Source organism: Aegilops tauschii, chromosome 7, assembly GCF_002575655.3.
Source record: "Aegilops tauschii subsp. strangulata cultivar AL8/78 chromosome 7, Aet v6.0, whole genome shotgun sequence".
Classification (NCBI taxonomy): Eukaryota; Viridiplantae; Streptophyta; class Magnoliopsida; order Poales; family Poaceae; genus Aegilops; species Aegilops tauschii.
The window spans coordinates 120,840,196-120,858,847 of NC_053041.3; the positions used below are offsets into that span (position 1 = coordinate 120,840,196).

General features: G+C 46.1%; 1 protein-coding gene and 1 pseudogene across 1 annotated transcript; both read left to right on the forward strand.

The window, feature by feature from the left end:
• Positions 1-13,573: 13,573 nt before the first annotated feature.
• Positions 13,574-15,976, forward strand: LOC109734701 (20 kDa chaperonin, chloroplastic). Its single transcript, XM_020293897.4, has 6 exons — positions 13,574-13,734; positions 14,146-14,326; positions 14,422-14,601; positions 15,209-15,364; positions 15,487-15,564; positions 15,638-15,976. The coding sequence occupies exons 2-6, from the start codon at positions 14,171-14,173 to the stop codon at positions 15,809-15,811; spliced, it is 744 nt and encodes a 247-aa protein (XP_020149486.1). The 5' UTR covers positions 13,574-13,734; positions 14,146-14,170; the 3' UTR covers positions 15,812-15,976.
• Positions 15,977-17,505: 1,529 nt separating this feature from the next.
• On the forward strand, positions 17,506-18,381 carry LOC109734805 (20 kDa chaperonin, chloroplastic-like; annotated as a pseudogene).
• Positions 18,382-18,652: the final 271 nt, after the last annotated feature.

Here is an 18,652-nt window from a genome sequence, read left to right on the forward strand (position 1 = left end):
GTTCATAGCGTTTTTTTGTTCATATATGTTTTTTCCATATATGTATTAATTTTTTATTTAGGTTGTTAGTAGATATGAATTTTAGGTTAGTGTATTTTAGGTTAGTTGATTTAGTGCATTTTTAGGTTAGTTGTACTGTTAGTGCATTTTAGGTTAGTGGAGTGGAAAAAGGAAAATAAGGAAAAAGAAGAAAAGTGGAAGAAGGAAGAAGAAGAAAAAGAAGGAGAGGGAAAAGGAAAATAAGAAGAGGAAGAAGGACGAGAAGACGAGGAGAAAAAAATAAGAAGAGGAAGAAGAAGAAAAAGAAGGAGAAGAAGAAGGAATAGAGGACTATTCCTTCTTGTTCTCCTCTTTTTTTTCTTTTTTTTCTTCTCCTCTATTCCTTCTTCTTCTCCTCTTTTTTTTCGTCTTCCCCGACAACATTTTATTCCATGTATGTATGTCGTCGTTGTCGATATACCCCCTCCCCGATAACTTCGACATGAGGGGGGTCGATATACCCCCTCCCTGATAACATTTTTTTTCATGTATGTATGTCGTCGTTGTCGATATACCCCCTCCCCGATAACTTCGACATGAGGGGGGTCGATATACCCCCTCCCCGATAACATTTTTTTCTAAGTTACTAAGCTAAAATGTTTCTATCATGCATAGACCAATTTCAGACCACGGGAGCACCCCCCCCCCCCTCTCGCTCGACCAGCTCTCGAGGACACCCAAACCCTAGAATAAAATGTTGTCGGTCTCCTACCCCCTCCCACCCCTACCCGACAAACTCTCTCAAGATTTATAAGAGATTTATCAAGAATGTCCCCATTATGGATGTGCATAATTAAGTTGATCCATATTTTTTCTGATCTCATCTACCATTCTATATGTGCATGTTCTCTTGTGTCAAAGTATTGAATAAATCCATGGTTTCATAATTAGCCGGAAGTAACATGCGCACGATGGTATGAAGCTCTCCAAAATTATTTTGGAACGGAGTCCTAATAGGATAATTCGCTTTTTGGTACGATGTTCAGCAAAGGCCTTCGAAATAGCGATATTCGAAAGGCTCTTGCTGAACTTCGAACCAAAAAGCGAATTATCCTATCAGGACTCCATTCCAAAATAACTTCGGAGAGCTTCATACCATCATGCGCCTGTTACTTCCGGCTAATGATGACGCCATGGTTTTCTTGAATCCCTTGACACTAGACAACGTGACATATAGAAGGGTAGATGAGAACAGGAAAAATAGGGACCATTTTCTGCACATCCAGAATGGCGCCATTTTGTTAAATCCCTGGTCGGTCCGGACGTCGGACATTCATGAGAGAGGTGGTCCGGCCCAAACCCTAGAAGTGTTGCTGTGAAGCCACCCCAAACCCTAGAAGCATCGAGGCCACCCCAAACCCTAGAAGCGTCAAGGCTACCCCAAACCCTAGAAGCGTCGAGGCCACCCCAAACCCTAGAAGCGTTGCCGAGGCCACCCCAAACCCTAGAAGCGTTGTCGAGGTCACCCCAAACCCTAGAAGCGTCGAGGCCACTAATTAATATTCCTTGTTGTGATTATCTAGCTAGGTCTATGTTTGCCACTAATATATCCATCTGTCATGTTTGTATATTAATTGCCATGTTGTAATATTTGCAGAAACTATGGAGCAGAGAGACTTGGAAACATAACAGTTGTTGGGGGACATAATCCTCGGCGGAGGTGATATCTTGTCGTATCTCAATGACACCGATGGTTTGTAAGGAGAGGGTGAAGCAGGCTCCGGTGATCCAACAATGGAGGTGGAAGGACATGATCATCATGGCTCCGGTGACCGAATGCCGGTGGAAGAAGGAGACTGTGATGACAGCTCCGGTGACCGAATGGAGGAGGGAGCTGTTGCAAAGTCCGGTGAGGTATATATATTAATTAAGCCTATGCTGACTAGCTAATTGATGCATTAATTGTTTTGGTATGTACACATATTAACTCTTCTTTCTTCTTTTCTAGCCCTCCGGATCTAGCCAAACTTCGGTAACGAGACGAGGCCCGAAGAAAAGGTTGCGCCAGGATGAAAGGTTCACGATCACAGCAATCGCGGACGATGGCCAACCGATTGAACCCAGGCAGACCAAGGAAGCATTTTTTGCTCAGTGCGAGGCTATTCTTAGGGACATGATCCCAATCAGCATCCAGCAATGGAATAAGCCTAAGAACGAAGACCCTCAAGTTCCTTATGTCGACAATAGAAAGAAAGATGATCTTTGGACCGCGCTGAAGGCAAATTTCACCCTACCGCCACAGGAGGATCCGGATAAGCCAGTTATAGAGCCATTGGTCAATTCTGGTGCTGTTAAGAAGATGGCAGATCCATTAAGGAGGTGGAAGAATGAGTTGAAATAAACGTATTTCGACAAAGGGAAGACTCCAGAATTCACCGGCCGATTTGAGAAGATAAGAGATCACTGGCCCGCATTTGTGGCCTACAAGACATCTGAGAGGAGTAAGAAGATGTCAGAAACAAACAAGAACAATGCTGCGAATTAGCAGTATCACAATCACACGGGGTCAGGTGGCTACCTCAAAGCCCGGTCGTTGTGGGACAAGGCTGAGAATGACCTGCTTGCTAAAGGGGTTGAACCAGAGACCTTGAACTGGCCAGACCGTTCAAGGACTTGGTTCTTCGGAGTTGGGGGAACCTTGGACCCTAAAACAGGGAAGTGCGTTTGGACGGACGAGCAACTTGAAATACCCGTCGAGAAGCTTCAGAAGTATATCGCTGCAGTGCAGCAAGGGACGTTCGTTCCCTACAGAGAGAACGATGAGCTGACAGGGGCCCTCGGGAATCCTGCGAACCCTGGACGAACACGAGGCACGCCAGGCTCCGTTGCATGGAAGGTTGGGTTTCCTGGCGCAGGCGGTTACAAAACCTGGGAGAGGAAGAGGAAACTGGAGCAGAGTGAACTGGAGAAGCTGAATGTAAGGGTACGAAAGCTAGAGGAACAACTTCAGAGCCAGCAACCTGCCGGAGCTACCCCAAAAGCTACCCCGCCATCTCACCAGAGAAGCAGCGTGGCTTCCATCGAGCTCGTTCAGCAGCCTGACTTCACGGCTCCTAGCTACCCCGTGGATGCTATCACGGAGGCTCAACATTGCCAGCTTATGACGCAATGGCAGAACCTCAAAGTCACGGAGGCTCCTCATGAACCCGACGCAACTTTTCACTATCGTCTGATTCCACGAGGCTATATATGCTGTTGTGATGGTGGATGAAATAACAGAGGGATTTGAGGAGCTCGAGCTTGACCACCCTACAGGTGAAGGGGAGACTCAGCTGGGTCTTGCTCTGAAGACTCCATGTCTATGGCGGAAGGAGCACATCAAGCTTCCGAACTGGACGCCTACGCCTCCTCCTCCTCCGGCGAGTCAGGGCACTCCACCTCCTCCTCCCCCACCTTCGGCGAGTGATCAGGGCACTCCGCCTCCTTCTCTAGCTGCTCCGGCGCATGGCGGCACTCCGCCTCTTTCTCCGCCTGCTCCGGCGCGTCCGAGCAGCCCGCCTCCTCCTCCGCCTCGTCAGCAACGGCGGAAGAAAGATGCCGCCGCTCCGGCTGCTCCGGCGCGTCAGAGCACTCCGCCTCCTTCTCCGCCTCGTAAGCAACGAAGGAAGACAGCTGCCGCCGCTCCGGCGGCTAGCAGTACAGCCAGAGGCGGGAGGCAATACAGATACGGTCCATCTCTCAAGACTCTAGAGAAGTTACCATACGAGTGGACCGTGGAGGAAAACATGGAGATCTGTGAAGCCTATGTGAAGGACTTTTTTGCAAAGAAACCTCCACCTCTGAAGGAGAAGATAGATCCGGTGAAAGCTCAGTGCACTAGCGATGCCCTAAAGCGACCACCATCGCGTTCGCCGGATGACAGCCATGTCCGCTGTCTTAAAAAGACATTGGAAGATGCGCGCCAGTCGGGAACTACTTCAAGTGATAAAAGGTTAGCAGAACAAAGAAGTGGGAAAAAATTCCCAGATCAGATAATAGGAGAACCAATCGTGCTCCCCGCTCAAGGTGTCTAGCGATATCGTCGCAAATCTGCTGGGGATGCTGGCCGGTACCAATCCTGGTGATTACCTTCCCGACGATGTACATTTTGATACAATGGAGGTGGACAAATTCAGATACCAGTACGGGAAGCCTCTCATCAAAGATGGAACTCTTGCCCTAACAACGATGATGCGAAGATTCCATGAATGGTACATGAAAACCTGCAGCGAGTCTGGGAAGGATGCTTTGTCGGTGAGAATTAAAGAGGACCACGACTTCATTGGACAAGAACTGTTAACTGTTGATTATGACGAGTTTTTCGAGTTCTACAATCAAAAGGCCCTCGACAAATCACTCGGCTTGCTACTGTCTGTAAGTACTACTTTCTGTAATTAAGTCTCTATATATAGCTCAGCACTTTCATTGCATGTATATATAATTATCCTCACTATATTATGCAGATTGAAGATCGTCGAATGCAGAAAAGCACAAATCTATGACATTGGGTTCATTAACCCAAATGTCATACATGAATGGACAGTTAAAAAGAATGTCTCAGAAACCAAGGACAACTTGCTCAAATCGTTGCTCAAAAATCAAAGCAAAGATAAAATACTCTTTCCTTACAACTTCAACTGAGTGTTACTGTCTTGTGCATATTCGGTTTCCCTTATTACTCGAGATTATAGTAATGTAACTGATGAGTTATGCATGCGTGCGCAGCTACCACTTTATTCTCCTAGAGATTAAGCTTGAGCAGGGACTAGTAACCGTCTTAGACTTGAGACGAAAAGATCCCCAGGAGTATGCGGAAATGACTGAAATGCTCGAGAAGTAAGTTCAATCGATCATTATTGCACCATAACGGCAACTTTGTTCATTTCCTGATATCAAGTAATTATTTTCTTTGTCTGGCAGGGTTTGGAAAGAGTTCGCCGCAATTTCTCCGGGACTGCCGATCGAGCTGAAATTTCAACACCCGAAAGTAAGTACTACTACCTAGTTCCGTCCATCTCCCATTGATTCTAGCTAGTTTCATCAATACCATTTAGCATGCTTGCTTATCAGTTTGATTGACCTCTATTTCTCATAAAGTGCTTGTGGCAGGAACGTGGGAATGTTTTCTGTGGATACTACATTTGCGAGTTCATCTACAACGAGACGGCCAAGAATAAGCGGGGCTACTCTGAAAAAAAGTATGAAGTGCGTAAGCAAAAATATTCACAACTTTATTTTATTACCATCATTTGTGTTGAGTTTCATTCATACACATTTATTTACCCTCTTCTTCGATTTAGATCTGGCAGATGCGGAATGATCTCCTGCCACAAGATCGCATATGAGCAATTCAAGAGGAATTGGCGGGATTCTTTCTTGACCACGTCATCAATAAAGCCGGAGAATACCATGTGGAACTTGACTTCAGATGTTAGGGATTGCAAGAGATCTTATATTGTATATATGTAGCTAGTAGCATCGGATAGATATACGAAAACTTGTTGTTCGACCAATCTCTCGGAGAAGGAGAGGTCGATCACTTCTCTCTGTATATGTTCATGACAATCTTCTGTACTTAATGGTTTCCTTCATTTTCGTACTAGCTAGCGTGTCGAGTCCTCTCTATATGTATAGTAGTAGCGTCGACCAAGCACGGAGATAAGAGAGGTCACTTATCTCTAGCTATTAGCTAGCTAACACAATATATGAAACCCCCAAATTAACCCTCCAAAACCCAACCCCCCCCCCCCTTTAAAAAAACAAAAACCCCAGCTCATGAGCTGCTAATACGTGGATGCTCTTTGGTCCCGGTTGGTGTTACCAACCGGGACTAAAGGCCCTCCTTCCTGGGCTCGCCGCAGCGGCCACATGGAGCCCCATCTGTCCCGGTTCGTAAGCGAACCGGGACTAAAGGTATTGGGCTTTAGTCCTGACCCTTTAGTCCCGGTTCCTGTACCGGGACAAATGGGCCTCTGGAACCGGGACAAATGGGCCTTTTTCTACTAGTGTTGTCACGCATTCATGCCGCTTAGCGTCACAGTCATGCCCGCACAAAGTGGATACGAAATCTCACTAGCTTCAACATTGAAAAGGCATGTCGACCGAGAGCGTTGCCCGTGTCGCGTCCTAGTCTCTGTGCCTGTTCAGTGCTGGAGCGATGAGATTGGACGGGATAGGACATATTGCTACTTCATTGAGACAGGCGGCCCATCCATCCGCCCACCAGCATTAAACGGGTGCGCTGACCGAGAAACCTACCTTCATTCAAACACCTGTCACATGGGCTGGCCAGCGCCCGCTATTTATACCTGACCACACCGGCACGACCGCACCACACCACCTCCGCTGCTCCTCATGCACCACCTCCGTCTACCGTGTTGTGGTCTAGCCTCACGACGAAACAAAAGAATGAGATAGCCGCCCTTGCGGCCGGCTGGCAGGGCTGCACTCGCGGCGGATAGAGATCTATGACAACGGCCCGTCGATGGATGAGGCCTTCCATGAAGAGCTGGAGCCCTTGCCCACGCCTGTCCATGCCGACTTCACCCTGGAGCAGGCGCAAGCGCACACCAATGCCGTCATGGCGGAGGTGTATCCGGCCCTGCAACCTATGTCGAGGGTCAGATCTACGGCGAGTAGTGCTACAACCTCGACAGGCGCAAGAGGAGTAGTGCTACAACCTCGACCTCCTCACGCATCACCGGCTGGCAGAGGGTCAGATCTACGGCGAGTTTGCAAGCGAGGAGGCCATGGCGGCCATGGTGGAGAACGCGAACTTTATCGAGGAACAACAAGCCCTCTACGAGGCCACACTTAATTTCGCGCAGCGGCCTCGGACATGAACGACCGCGGTTGTGCATCGTTCGTGCTACCAACTGGTCTCCATTAGCGCTGCTTCGACCACGAGGCTGACATGTCACGTCCATTGCCAACCTCACCTCCACTGACGACGGCCAGGTCACGGACTCCAATGAGAAGGAGTAGGGCATGGGAGATAGCGGCACCATGTCCTATGTGGTCCAGTCCCATGTCCTACTCTTCCTCGTCGGCGATTGCACCTTCACTTCCTGGTGCTCACGGCTATCGCACATGGACATTGAGGGGGAACAACAAGGACATGAACACCGAACGCTTTCTAGTGCTCATGGCGCCGACGAAGATTTAGACTAGGTTAAATTCCAAAAGCTTTTGTGTAGTTGAAATATGTCAAAAATGTAATGAATTTGGTTCGGTTTAAATGAGAATCATCCGGTTTGCATGAATTTCGTCTGTTTTGTTCAAACTTGCTTTGACATATATGCGGACAAATATAGTGTCCATTTTGAGGATCAACATTGGATATGCCCTTACATGGATTAAACAGAAACTCCACAATCGACTATTCATTGGACTGCCTAAATAACCTTTGCTGAATTCGGATGAAATATGATATGCTGAAACCAAGTAATTTAGGACGAAAGCAAAGTTATGTTGGAAGCGGGTGAAAACCAATTGTAAATTATGTTTTGAAAGTTTCGAAAATTCCAAAACAAATATAATATGCTGGTGAGGTGACTCTCTATAGTTGTGTAAAATTTCAAGTTTAAATTCAATTTCACTTGTGATCTATGAAACAAATAAACTATAGTAATGAATAGTGAGAAAATGTGAAGCATGTGGAATAGCTGAATTTATTTTCCCTAACTCCCAAGTGAAGCTACATTGCAGGAGGGAGGGACATATTTTCACTTGATTTGCGTTTGTTTGATTGAGTTAATGAAGGAAAAGGCCAACGCGGGAGGGAGGGACAGGGAATGACATGAGGTGAACCTATTTTTAAAAAATAATATGTTTTTTTATTAATTTTCATAAATATTACGCTGGATACCAAATTTTCAAAAATAATAGACCGTTGGCCCTCTGTTGGCCGATTGGGCCTAGTCAGCCCACAGCAGGCTGGCTGGGCCTAGTCAGCCAACAGCCGGCCGACAGCTGGCTCGTCGGCCACGTGTCGGCCGAGTATTCGCCAGGCCACATAGCGAGGGGGCGCGAGGGGTGCTGTCGGCGCGGTCTGTCGCCCGGCACCCCTATCAGCCCGCTGTCGACCGATCGGTCAGCTGTAGGCCGACAGGGTGTGGGGCCCACAGCAGCTGGCTCCTCCTCCTCCTCTCTCCTTCTCCTTTCTCCTTCCTTTCTCCCACTCGCGCAGTAGCTCCTCCTCTCTGTTCTTTCTTTCTCCTCTTTCTTGCAAGAAATGCCTCCAATTTCTACACCAAAATGAGCCATTTTTTGCGGATTTAGCACCGTGAATGGGTTTACATAGTTAGGGGAGCCAAGGGAGACCTCGATCTACTGATGGGGTAGCTCGTGGTGGTCGTGGTGAGCATTTTCTTGGAGCTTTTTTTAGCACATTGGTGGAGGTTGTGGCGGCGGTGGAGGTGGAGGTGGAGGTGGTGGTGGTGAAGCTGGGGCAGTGTGGTCGAGGTGGTGGAGTTGAAGCTCCGGCAGTTTGGTGGAGTTTCCGGCTCCGGTTCCAGTGATTGAAGGCCGCCGTTCATCGTTCGCTCGCACGCTTCAAGGATATATTTCCACACTCATTTTATTTTTCTTATTTACTCCGGTAGTATTCGATAATATGTTTTGATGTGAAATAAATTATGTGTGCGATTATTGTTATTTGCTCCGGTAGTATCCATAAATATATTTAGATGTCAACTATTTAGTTGTGTGAAAATTTGAAGTTGCTCCGGTAATATTCCGTACTATATGTCGATGTCAAATATTTAGGTGTGTTAGTATTTGGACTTGCTCCGGGAATATCCGTAATATATGTAGATGTCAAATATTTAAATCTGTCAATATTTGTAGTTGCTCCGACAAATATTCGTAATATATTTGTAGGTATGTGAATATTTTTAGTTGCTCCGTTAATATTTCGTAATATATATACATGTCAAGTATTTAGTAGTGCTGATATTTTAAGTTGTTGCTTAATACTTATCTGTCGTTGTTGAAAAAATATTAGGTGAGCCGAGATGTCTGATGTAGTGAAGTTCATATTTTACAACGGTCCTAGTATTGTCCAAACAACTGAGATGGGAGCTGATCTGAGTAAATTTACTCACATAGAGGTGCCAATGAGCACACCTCAAACATGGTCAGTCAGTCAGTTGAAAGAATGGATTACAGGAAGTTCAGGGCTTGATACTGAAACACACACCGTCGGTGTTCATGCATTGTGGACACGGTCAATTTCAATAATTTACTTTTATTTAAGGCCAATAGAGTGAGACTCAGAGTGGGTGCGGTGGTTACAAGGTTGTGAACGCTGGGGATGCAATCCCGTTGCCTTAGTGCTTCCCGTCGTGAAGGAGGTCACTGCACATGAAGGCGAGGGTGGCTGCGATCCTGGGCAGATCAGTGGAGGGAGGCAGTTATCTATGTCAAATGCTGGAAATGATGGTTACGAACCAGGACAGAGCAGTCGGGTAGAAGGAGGAAATGCTGATGGTTACGAACCAGGGCAGAGTAGTCAGGTAGAGGGAGGAAATGTCGATGGTGATTACAGTGCCGAGGTGGATGCTGACGAGGTAGATGGGCACATGCAGTACCAGATGGAAGAAGAAGACACCGATGTTGATAGGGGTCATGCCGATGATTCTGATGAGTCGGATGATGAAGAAAATGCAGAGGAGGTCTCGAATCCTGCATCATTGAATCATGACTTCTCATCTGCAATGATCATGAACGACGGACATGATTCTGCCTGGCAATATCACCAGAACAATATTGTGACGGGTGATATGTATCCCAACAAGCAAGCTCTGAAAGATGCAATAATTAATTGGGAAATGTCCATGCAAAGGGTTTTCATAGCTCAGGTGTCAAGTCAGAAATACCTGACAATGGTATCCAAGAATGCAGATTGTCCCGCCAGGGTGCACGACTATCTCCGTAAGTATGGCACAAGTTGGGTGATCAGTGACTTTGTTAATCACACTTGTCTTATTCCCTGTATCCCTCAAGACCATGCCAACCTTTCATCGACACTTATTGCTCGGTTGTTTTACGATGAGATAGTGGAGGGCAAAGCTATGGAAGTGAAGGCAATCTAGACAAAAGTCTTCACCAGGTTGAAGTACAGAATTTCTTATGGCAAGGCTTGGAGGGCTAAGCATGCGGCGCTTGAGAGGAGATTTGGTTCTTATTTTGATGCATATGACTATGTTGTCCAGCTCCTCCACACACTGCAGCAGCGGAATCCAGGCACCTATATCGATATCCAAGACCTCTTCATGCCAGAGTTCCCAACTGTGAGGGTGCTGCATCGTCTCTTCTTCTCTTTCGGTGTATGCATCGAAGCTTTCAGGCATTACCGACCGGTGATATGTGTAGATGGTACTTTTCTCACAGGTAAGTACAAGGGTCAGATCCTAACAGCCATAGGTCAAGACGGCCAAAATCATTTTGTCCCACTCGCATTTGCTTTTGTGGAGAGTGAGAACATTGGAAGTTGGACATGGTTCTTCAGACAGTTGAAAATATTAGTTGTGAAGGAGAAGCCCAATGTGTGCATCCTTCATGACAGGCATGCATGCAGGTATAATCAGTGCGATAAGGACACTAACAAACCCAGGCCCTGAGGAACAAACTCCATGGCAGGACTTGCAGAGCCGTTGGTGCATGCGCCATCTGGGGGCTAATTTCTTCTCGTAACTGCTGACTGGCTAGTTAGACTAGAGCCGTATGTTACAGAATGGGAGACAGCAAACACACATCTATGGCACGAGAATCACGATTTTGATCCCAATGAATTCAATCTCTATTTGCGGCGCTACATGACCGGAACACGGTTACGCATCGTTGAGCACTCTCACCCAGAGGAGATACCTGACCCTACTCCGTCGGATATGTACCCGAGCTATGATACTTCGGGCTCTAGGCAATACGTGGTAAGATTTATTTTCTTTAAGTAAAGTTGTCACATACTTTGACGTGCATACTTAATAATCGCCATGAAATTTTTTAGGCTCGCTTGACACACGAACTATACAACGACGTGACCACCTTTAGACGATCACTGTCATCTGGACCTCTTCTTCAGCACCGGCCTGTGGTACAACCCTTCTTGGAACGCATGCAGGACAAGATACATGGGCTATCACGTGCACCTGGAGAAGTGGCGTTGTTCAGCACCAGCAGCAACTGCGTCCCTCCATGCACCGACATCAGCCACGTCCATGTCTAGCACATCAGCCGACGACTAGGCCACCCCCTCCTGACCAACCTGGCAGTTCGACATGGCAGCACCAACAACACTATGGTCCCACGTCGAGCTTCGTATTTTCTCCACAGCAGCAGGGTCCCTCCTCGAGCTTTGTGTTTCAGCCAAAGCAGTTGTCACAACCAGTAGGTATGTCTCTTCATATTTATTGTTTTCAATATTAATTGAGGCGACCTCATTCTTCATGACTTAACGTTCCATCATGCAGGAGCCTACGGATATCAGGTGTCTATGTCGGCATCACATGATATGTGGGGGAGCGATCAATATCCTGAGGAGAACATACAAGCTCAGATGTCGCAGCACACCCAGTGGATGAACATGTTTTCGACTCCTCCACCTGGCCCCACACATGATACACAGTATGACCAGGGCGAGTCTGAGATTCCTCCTCGTAACATTAGGGCACCCCACAGGTTGGAATAGACGACGCCTCAAGATCCGCCTACGCGCCAGGGCAGACGTCGTCTGTGACGCTTCTATCTATCAGTAGCGACATGACCACCTACTTCTGTATGAGACTTATGTCTATTCTATGTATGAGACAAATGACTATGTACTTATGTATGAGACATATGCCTACTCTATTTTAGTACTCAGTTATCCGAACTACAACATCATATTTAGATAGAACATAATTCTCGTACAATAAGATAGTACAAACAACTAGATACAACTACATCTAAATTAAACGGTACATACAACTTAACTTACAATATACAACATAAAAACTACATGAAGTCATCATCGTCATCCTCCATCGATGCAGAACTCTTGCCCTTCGACGATGAAGATCTTACCCTTCGATGATGAAGAACTCTTGCCCTTCGACGATGCAGAACTCTTGCCCTTCGACGATGCAAAATTCTTGACCGACGGCATGAAGATATCTTCTTCATCCTTGCTGTCGCCAGTCCATAAAAAAGTATGTTTTGCTGCAACCTTTAGGCATGTTTCACTCTTAGATTGTTGCTTCATCCATCTTCCCTGCAACCTCAGAAGTTCTTCCCGTATCTCCTCAAAGGTCCTGGAAGGCCACCCGCACTTACTTAATGCGTGAGCCAGCTCATTCAGTAGGGTGTCAATACTGTTGAGTTTGTCCCACGGAACTAATATGTTGTCTACCCTGAAATCGGTGGTTGAATCCAGAAGACATTTGGACATACCAGGGTGAAAACTACGATCAAAAGGATATCCGGACATCTTGGCGAGACTACGAGACTACACTAGAATGCTTACCAATGTTAGTGCCGAGGGTGTTTTAGAGGTTGAGAACACAAAGTGGAACTCGGTAGCGGGAAAATATGGCGGGAGATACTGGCGGGAACTAGAGAGCGGGAAAATATGGCGGGAACGAGCAAAGCGGGAAAATATGGCGGGAACTAGAGAGCGGGAAAATATGGCGAGAACGAGCAAAGCGGGAAAATATGGCGGGAAGTAGAGAGCGGGAACGAGCAAAGTGGGAAAATATGGCGGGAAGTGGCGGCCCGAGATATAAGCGGGGAACGTACAGGGTAGAAAATGGGTGCATGCACCTGTCGGCCTACAGGTGGCCAATTAGTACTAATCGACCCACAGATGACCGATTTCTGCACTAGTGGCCGATAGGCCATCCGGCCAGCAGCAAGCTGATAGGACGCCAGTCGGCCTGCTATGGGCTGACTAGGCCCAATCAGCCAGCAGCGGGCCGATGATGTATTATTTTTGAAAAATTTGTATCCAGCGTAATATTTATGAAAATTAATAAACAATGTATTATTTAAAAAAATTAGCCGAGGTGAACATATCAACTCCTTTTTAATAGTAGAGATATTCAATCCATGCATATAGTTTTACGACACCGAACTCTTTCGTTTCTCTGTATGTAGCTCTACCTCTCTTTGTAAAAAATCCCTTAAATATGTCTGCATAGTGATCAAAGTATACTTTCTTCTATTGGGTTTATAAGTTCCATCATATCTTGTGTCAAAATTTAACCACAAATTAAACTAATGAAATATTATTTGTATGTAGTGAAAATTATACCAATGAAATATGCATTCCCATATAAGGCACAATTTTTGTTACATATAAATTATATTTAACTAGTTAGATTTATGATCAAAGTTTGACAAGAATTATAAAGGATTATTTCGCCACAAACCTCATTCTACACAGCCGGGCCTCTACAGCATTCCGGAACAATCTAGCCCAGCTTCACACCGGATTACCAACCAGATCCACTAAGCTCCATCCGAAACACCCGAACTGGAGGGTGTTTTCGTAAAATCGGAGCAGGATAAGCTCCTGGGCCGGGGATAAAGGGGGTGTGGGCTTTGGCTCTAGGCTCCAGCACTTTCGCCGCTGCTCTCCGCTTTCATAGGGTTTATCTCTTTCCTCCTCCCCTCTCGCGCACGGCAGCCGGATTCCCTACCGCAGGCGAGCCACCACGCCGGCCGGAGCTCGGCGATAAGGTAGTCACCGCCTCGTAGCACTCGATTCTCGCTTGCTGCGCGGTGGATTTGGGGGGCGCGGGGTTTGGGGTAGTGAATTTGGGGGTAATCTGGCTGGTTGTTCGTACGATTTGGTTTATGCTCGGCTTGTTTAGGCGCTAGGTGCCTGGATTTGGGTGGGATTCTGTACTCTGAAAGCTTATGGGAATGCCTCTGTGCGGGAACGCAGTGAAGTCTAACCTTGTTTCTAACGATGGTTGGTGGGGTGGTTGACCTCTGCTTTTTTACCACCCTGAATCTGCAAACAATTTCTCATGTTCGGTGTCTGGGTTCTGATTTGAATAGACTGTGGATTGGGAATCGATTTATTCAATTCAATTGGATGTTCTGTCCAGAATTTGGAAATAATTTGTCATCTGTATCAATTGACAGATAGTTCTTTAGCAAGCAATCGAGAATGTCGTCGGTGCAGCTCTCTGGTGCTGGTGTTGCTGCGGTGGCTTTCAGCAACAACGGCCTGCGCCTCTCTCAGACGTCCGCACTCAGGGTGTGCTCATCCAGGCGCTCGTCTCGTAGCCTCGTTGTCAAGGCTGCCACTGTCGTCACCCCCAAGGTTAACAACTGTGGCAGTGCAAATGCATTATGCTTAGGGGGTGCTTATTTACGCGCTGTGACACTTGGTTACATTTTGTTTTGACATAATTGTAGTATACATCACTCAAGCCTCTTGGAGACAGAGTGCTTGTGAAACTTAGCGCAGCTGAGGAGAAGACCATTGGTGGAATTTTGCTTCCATCCTCCGCGCAGTCTAAGCCTCAGGGAGGTGAGATTGTTGCTGTTGGAGGCGGTAGAACCATTGGGGATAAGAAGGTGGAGGTCAGCATACCGGTAAATAATTCTTCTATTCTAGCTTTGGGAGTGCAGTTATTTGTATATCTTGATACATTTCTTACTCTGAGTACAAGTGGATATGGTGAGATAGGACCTTGTATCAAACTAATTTAAAAGCAAGGAAGGTGTATTACATGACCAGTAAGACCCAAATGATGTGTTCTATCATGCCACACGACTCATGTGTAAGGCAGAGATATTCCCTTTTCCACATGTTCAACTGAGAACCAAACATTGGCTGTGGGTGTCTTATTTGGTTCAGTTAAAATATGAATATGCGCAAGGAGTTTATAGTCACACTAATTGTCCTGAAACGAAATAACAGAGCTGATTCAATAAAGCATAATATGCAGTTGTTTGATATGGTTCAATAGGCATTTATCTAGCTTCACCGAGAAGCTAGATGGAGAAATGAATTAGTTTAGTCTATGGGTGTAGCCAAGGCTCAAGAAATCGGCAATAACCAGCCATATGGAAAAACAAGAATGCTAGTTAGACCACCGAATTTATGAGTTTAATGCCACCAGCTAGTTTCTACCAAAGCTGATGTTAGAGGTGAATATTGTACTAACACTACAAAATACTGGTGCATCTTTTAATGTAGACCGGATCTCAAGTTGTATACTCAAAGTACGCTGGTACTGAGGTTGAATACAACAACTCCAAGCATCTTATTATGAAAGAGGATGACATCATAGGTATTCTTGAATCTGATGATGTCAAAGACATGAAGCCTCTCAATGACCGGATTCTCATCAAGGTATTTATATCTAATGTCATGTCACTAAACAATACTAGTGTATATTTAGAGAATTTCCCGTCGAGCTTGTACTGGTCATGCATACCTGTTGACAATGCTTATCTATCTTGCATTTGTTCTAGGTTGCAGAGGCTTCAGACAAGACTGAAGCTGGTCTTATCCTCACCGAGACAACCAAGGAGAAGCCATCCATTGGAACAGTAAGTTAATTATCATCAGGTAGAAATCTGTGCTGAACTAGCAGGTGTTTAACCGATTTACCTCTAAATGCAGGTTGTAGCTGTTGGTCCGGGCTCTCTCGACGAGGAAGGCAAGAGGCAGCCATTGTCGGTGTCACCAGGCAGCACCGTCCTGTACTCCAAGTACGCAGGCGGCGAGTTCAAGGGTGCTGACGGCACAAACTACATTGTGTTGAGAGTGTCAGATGTGATGGCTGAGCTCTCTTAAGTGTGTTGCTTATTACTTTGTTTCAGTTTTGAGTTCACGATAGAGGCTAGCATGAGTGGTAACATTGCTATGTGATAACCACTTGATGCTATTTCAGATGATTATAGAATTGTATGAGCAAACCTGCTGTCCGGGTTAAAAACATTTACCGATTTTGTTTACAAAGGGAGCTTGATGCCGGTTTCCCCCTACTTCTGCATTATGTATGTACATTAGTGCTTGGCTGATTGCCTATTGTTGTGGCACTATCTATGTGAAAGGTTCCTAGACATCTATCTTCCTGTGAGTGGGCTAAACAGTAAGCAAACCTGGACGATCTGGCTTATCAGAATGATTGCTCATTCCTCATTGTTGCTTCTTCGAACCATCTAGCGACTCTGCAACCGTATTTCCCTACGCGAACCAAGGTTGCAGTTGCTCAGGATGGTAGGAGAATTTGCTGTATAGGACAGAGAGGTCATGTATATCTGATGTTTAGCGGACAGATGAGGCGAGACGAGACCCTCTGTCAGCAGCAGAGTAAGAGGGTGAGCACCTTTTAAAGGAGTAGAGTAAGAGGATGATGCGCCTCAGCGGAGTAAGGATGAGGACCCTCTTACACAGGTGCCAGAGATAAAACCCTTTTTCTCCGGCTTAGGTGCCAGCCGGTGCTTAGGGGAGATAACTGCTCCCCTTCCCTCAGAGTCATAGGTGCTACAGGTTTAAACCAACTATAAGCACCGATCTGGAGCACCTCCATTGTGTGACAAAATTTCTTTAAGATGCAACGGTACTTGCTTTCTTTAAGCACCGGTGCATAAGCACCCAACACTGCCTTAAGGCAGCAGAGTAAGAAGAAGATGCCTCCCAGGGGAGTAAGTTGTAGAGGCCCAGCGGCCTTGCCACCAGCCAGTGCATGTTGTAATTCCACCTATTCATAGATAATTCCTGCTGCCTTCTATGCCTATGCTGTCAAATTCAAATCCCTAGTGAACAGAGAAGCGACAAATAATACACTACATGTGATTCAAATCCCCATGGAGAACAGAGATGCCTTACACCTTGTAAAAGAGTTGTGTGGCGGACTTGTTCCTTATAAAGAGTTGCGCGGTAGACAGTGGCGTGAAGACATCAGTCCTCTGGTAGGTCAATGGTTATCAATCCTTTGGTTATGAACTAGGTCCTCTGGTTGGTCAGCCGCTATGAGCTTTATAAATCTTTTAAACGAAATGATGAATTTCCTCGAAAGTACCCTTCTGCGCTCGAGCTCAAATGAGCTCGGATAAACAGTAAAATCTGATTTTTTTTTTTTTTGGTAAACTTTGACCGTCCGCATTTCGGATAATGTAACGTCAACTGATTCATTTTCTTTTTGCGGGTGAAGATTCAGTTAATCCAGTGAAACTCCAAAGGTGCAGACTGATGAGATCTTTCCGTCTGTCTCCTCAAGGTGTAACCGGCACCTTGGGTGAGATGGGGATCAGGGAGGTGGCTGCGCTGTAGCCTCGAGGCGGAGCCGCGGAGGGGAACACGAAGGAGAGCCGTTGTTGGGGGAAAAGCGCTCACGGAGGAAGATGCCGCTTTCCCTTTACACCGGGCACTGAGCGTAATCAATTTTCTATTGAGCGTATCCCATTACGTTCCTGTCAAACCAAACTCATAAACTGACCAACCAAACACGTATATGGATTCTTGAATCTGATGGTGTCGAAGACATGAAGCCTATCAATGACCGGGTTCTCATCAAGGTATTTATATCGATTGTCATGTCACTAATCAGTAGCTTATATTGAAGGAATTTCCGGTCGATCTTGTACTGGTTGTATGTGCATAAAGATTAACAAAGCTTATCTGTCATGCATTTGTGCTAGGTTGCCGAGGCTTCAGATAAGACTGCAACTGGTCATCGAGATAACCAAGGAAAAGATATCCATTGGAATAGTAGATCACCATTGGTTAGAGTCTACGCCAAACTAGTAGGCGTTTAACCAGTTCACCTCTTAATGCAGGTCGTAGCTGTTGGTCCGGGCTCACTCGACGACGAAGGCAAGAGGCAGCCACTGTCGGTGTCACTAGGCAGCACTGTGCTGTACTCCAAGTATGCAGGCGGCGAGTTCAAGGGCGCTGACGGCACGAACTACATTGTGTTGAGAGTGTCAGGTGGATTGGCTGAGCTCTCTTAAGTGTGCGGTTTGTTACTTTGTTTTAGTTTTGAGTTCACTGTGGAGGCGAGCATGAGAGTTGAGATTGCTATGTGGTAGTCACTTGAATGCTATTTCGGATGGTTATAGAATTGCATGAGCTAAGCACTTGTCCGGGTTAAAAACATTTACTGAATATATTTACAAAGAAGTTTGATGTCTGTTTCCCCCAACTTCTGTATTATGTATGTACATTAGTGCTTAGTTGATTGCCTATTAGTGTGGCATTACTTCTATGAATGGTTCCTAGACATCTAGTATCTTCGTTGTGTGAGTGGGCTAAGCAGTAAGCAAACCTGGTGGATCAGGTTCATCAGAATGATCGCTCATTCTTCAATGTTGCTTCTTCAAACCATCCAGCGACAATGCAGACTTATTTCCCTGAGTGAACCAAATCTAGGCTGCTGGTTGCTCACGATGGCAAGAGAATTTGCCGTATAGGACAACGTGATGATGCAGAGCTGATGTTTAGCGGTGAGATGAGGCTAACTGGGTCCTTTGGTCAGCGGTAGAGTAATAGGCTGCTGACCTTTTGAAGCACCAAAGTATGTTGATGATGCGGGTTAGCGGAGTAAGATGTGAAGGTTGAGCACCATTGCGACCAGCGAGTGCATGTTGTAATTCCAGCTACTCATAGGTAATTCCTGGTGCCTTCTATGCC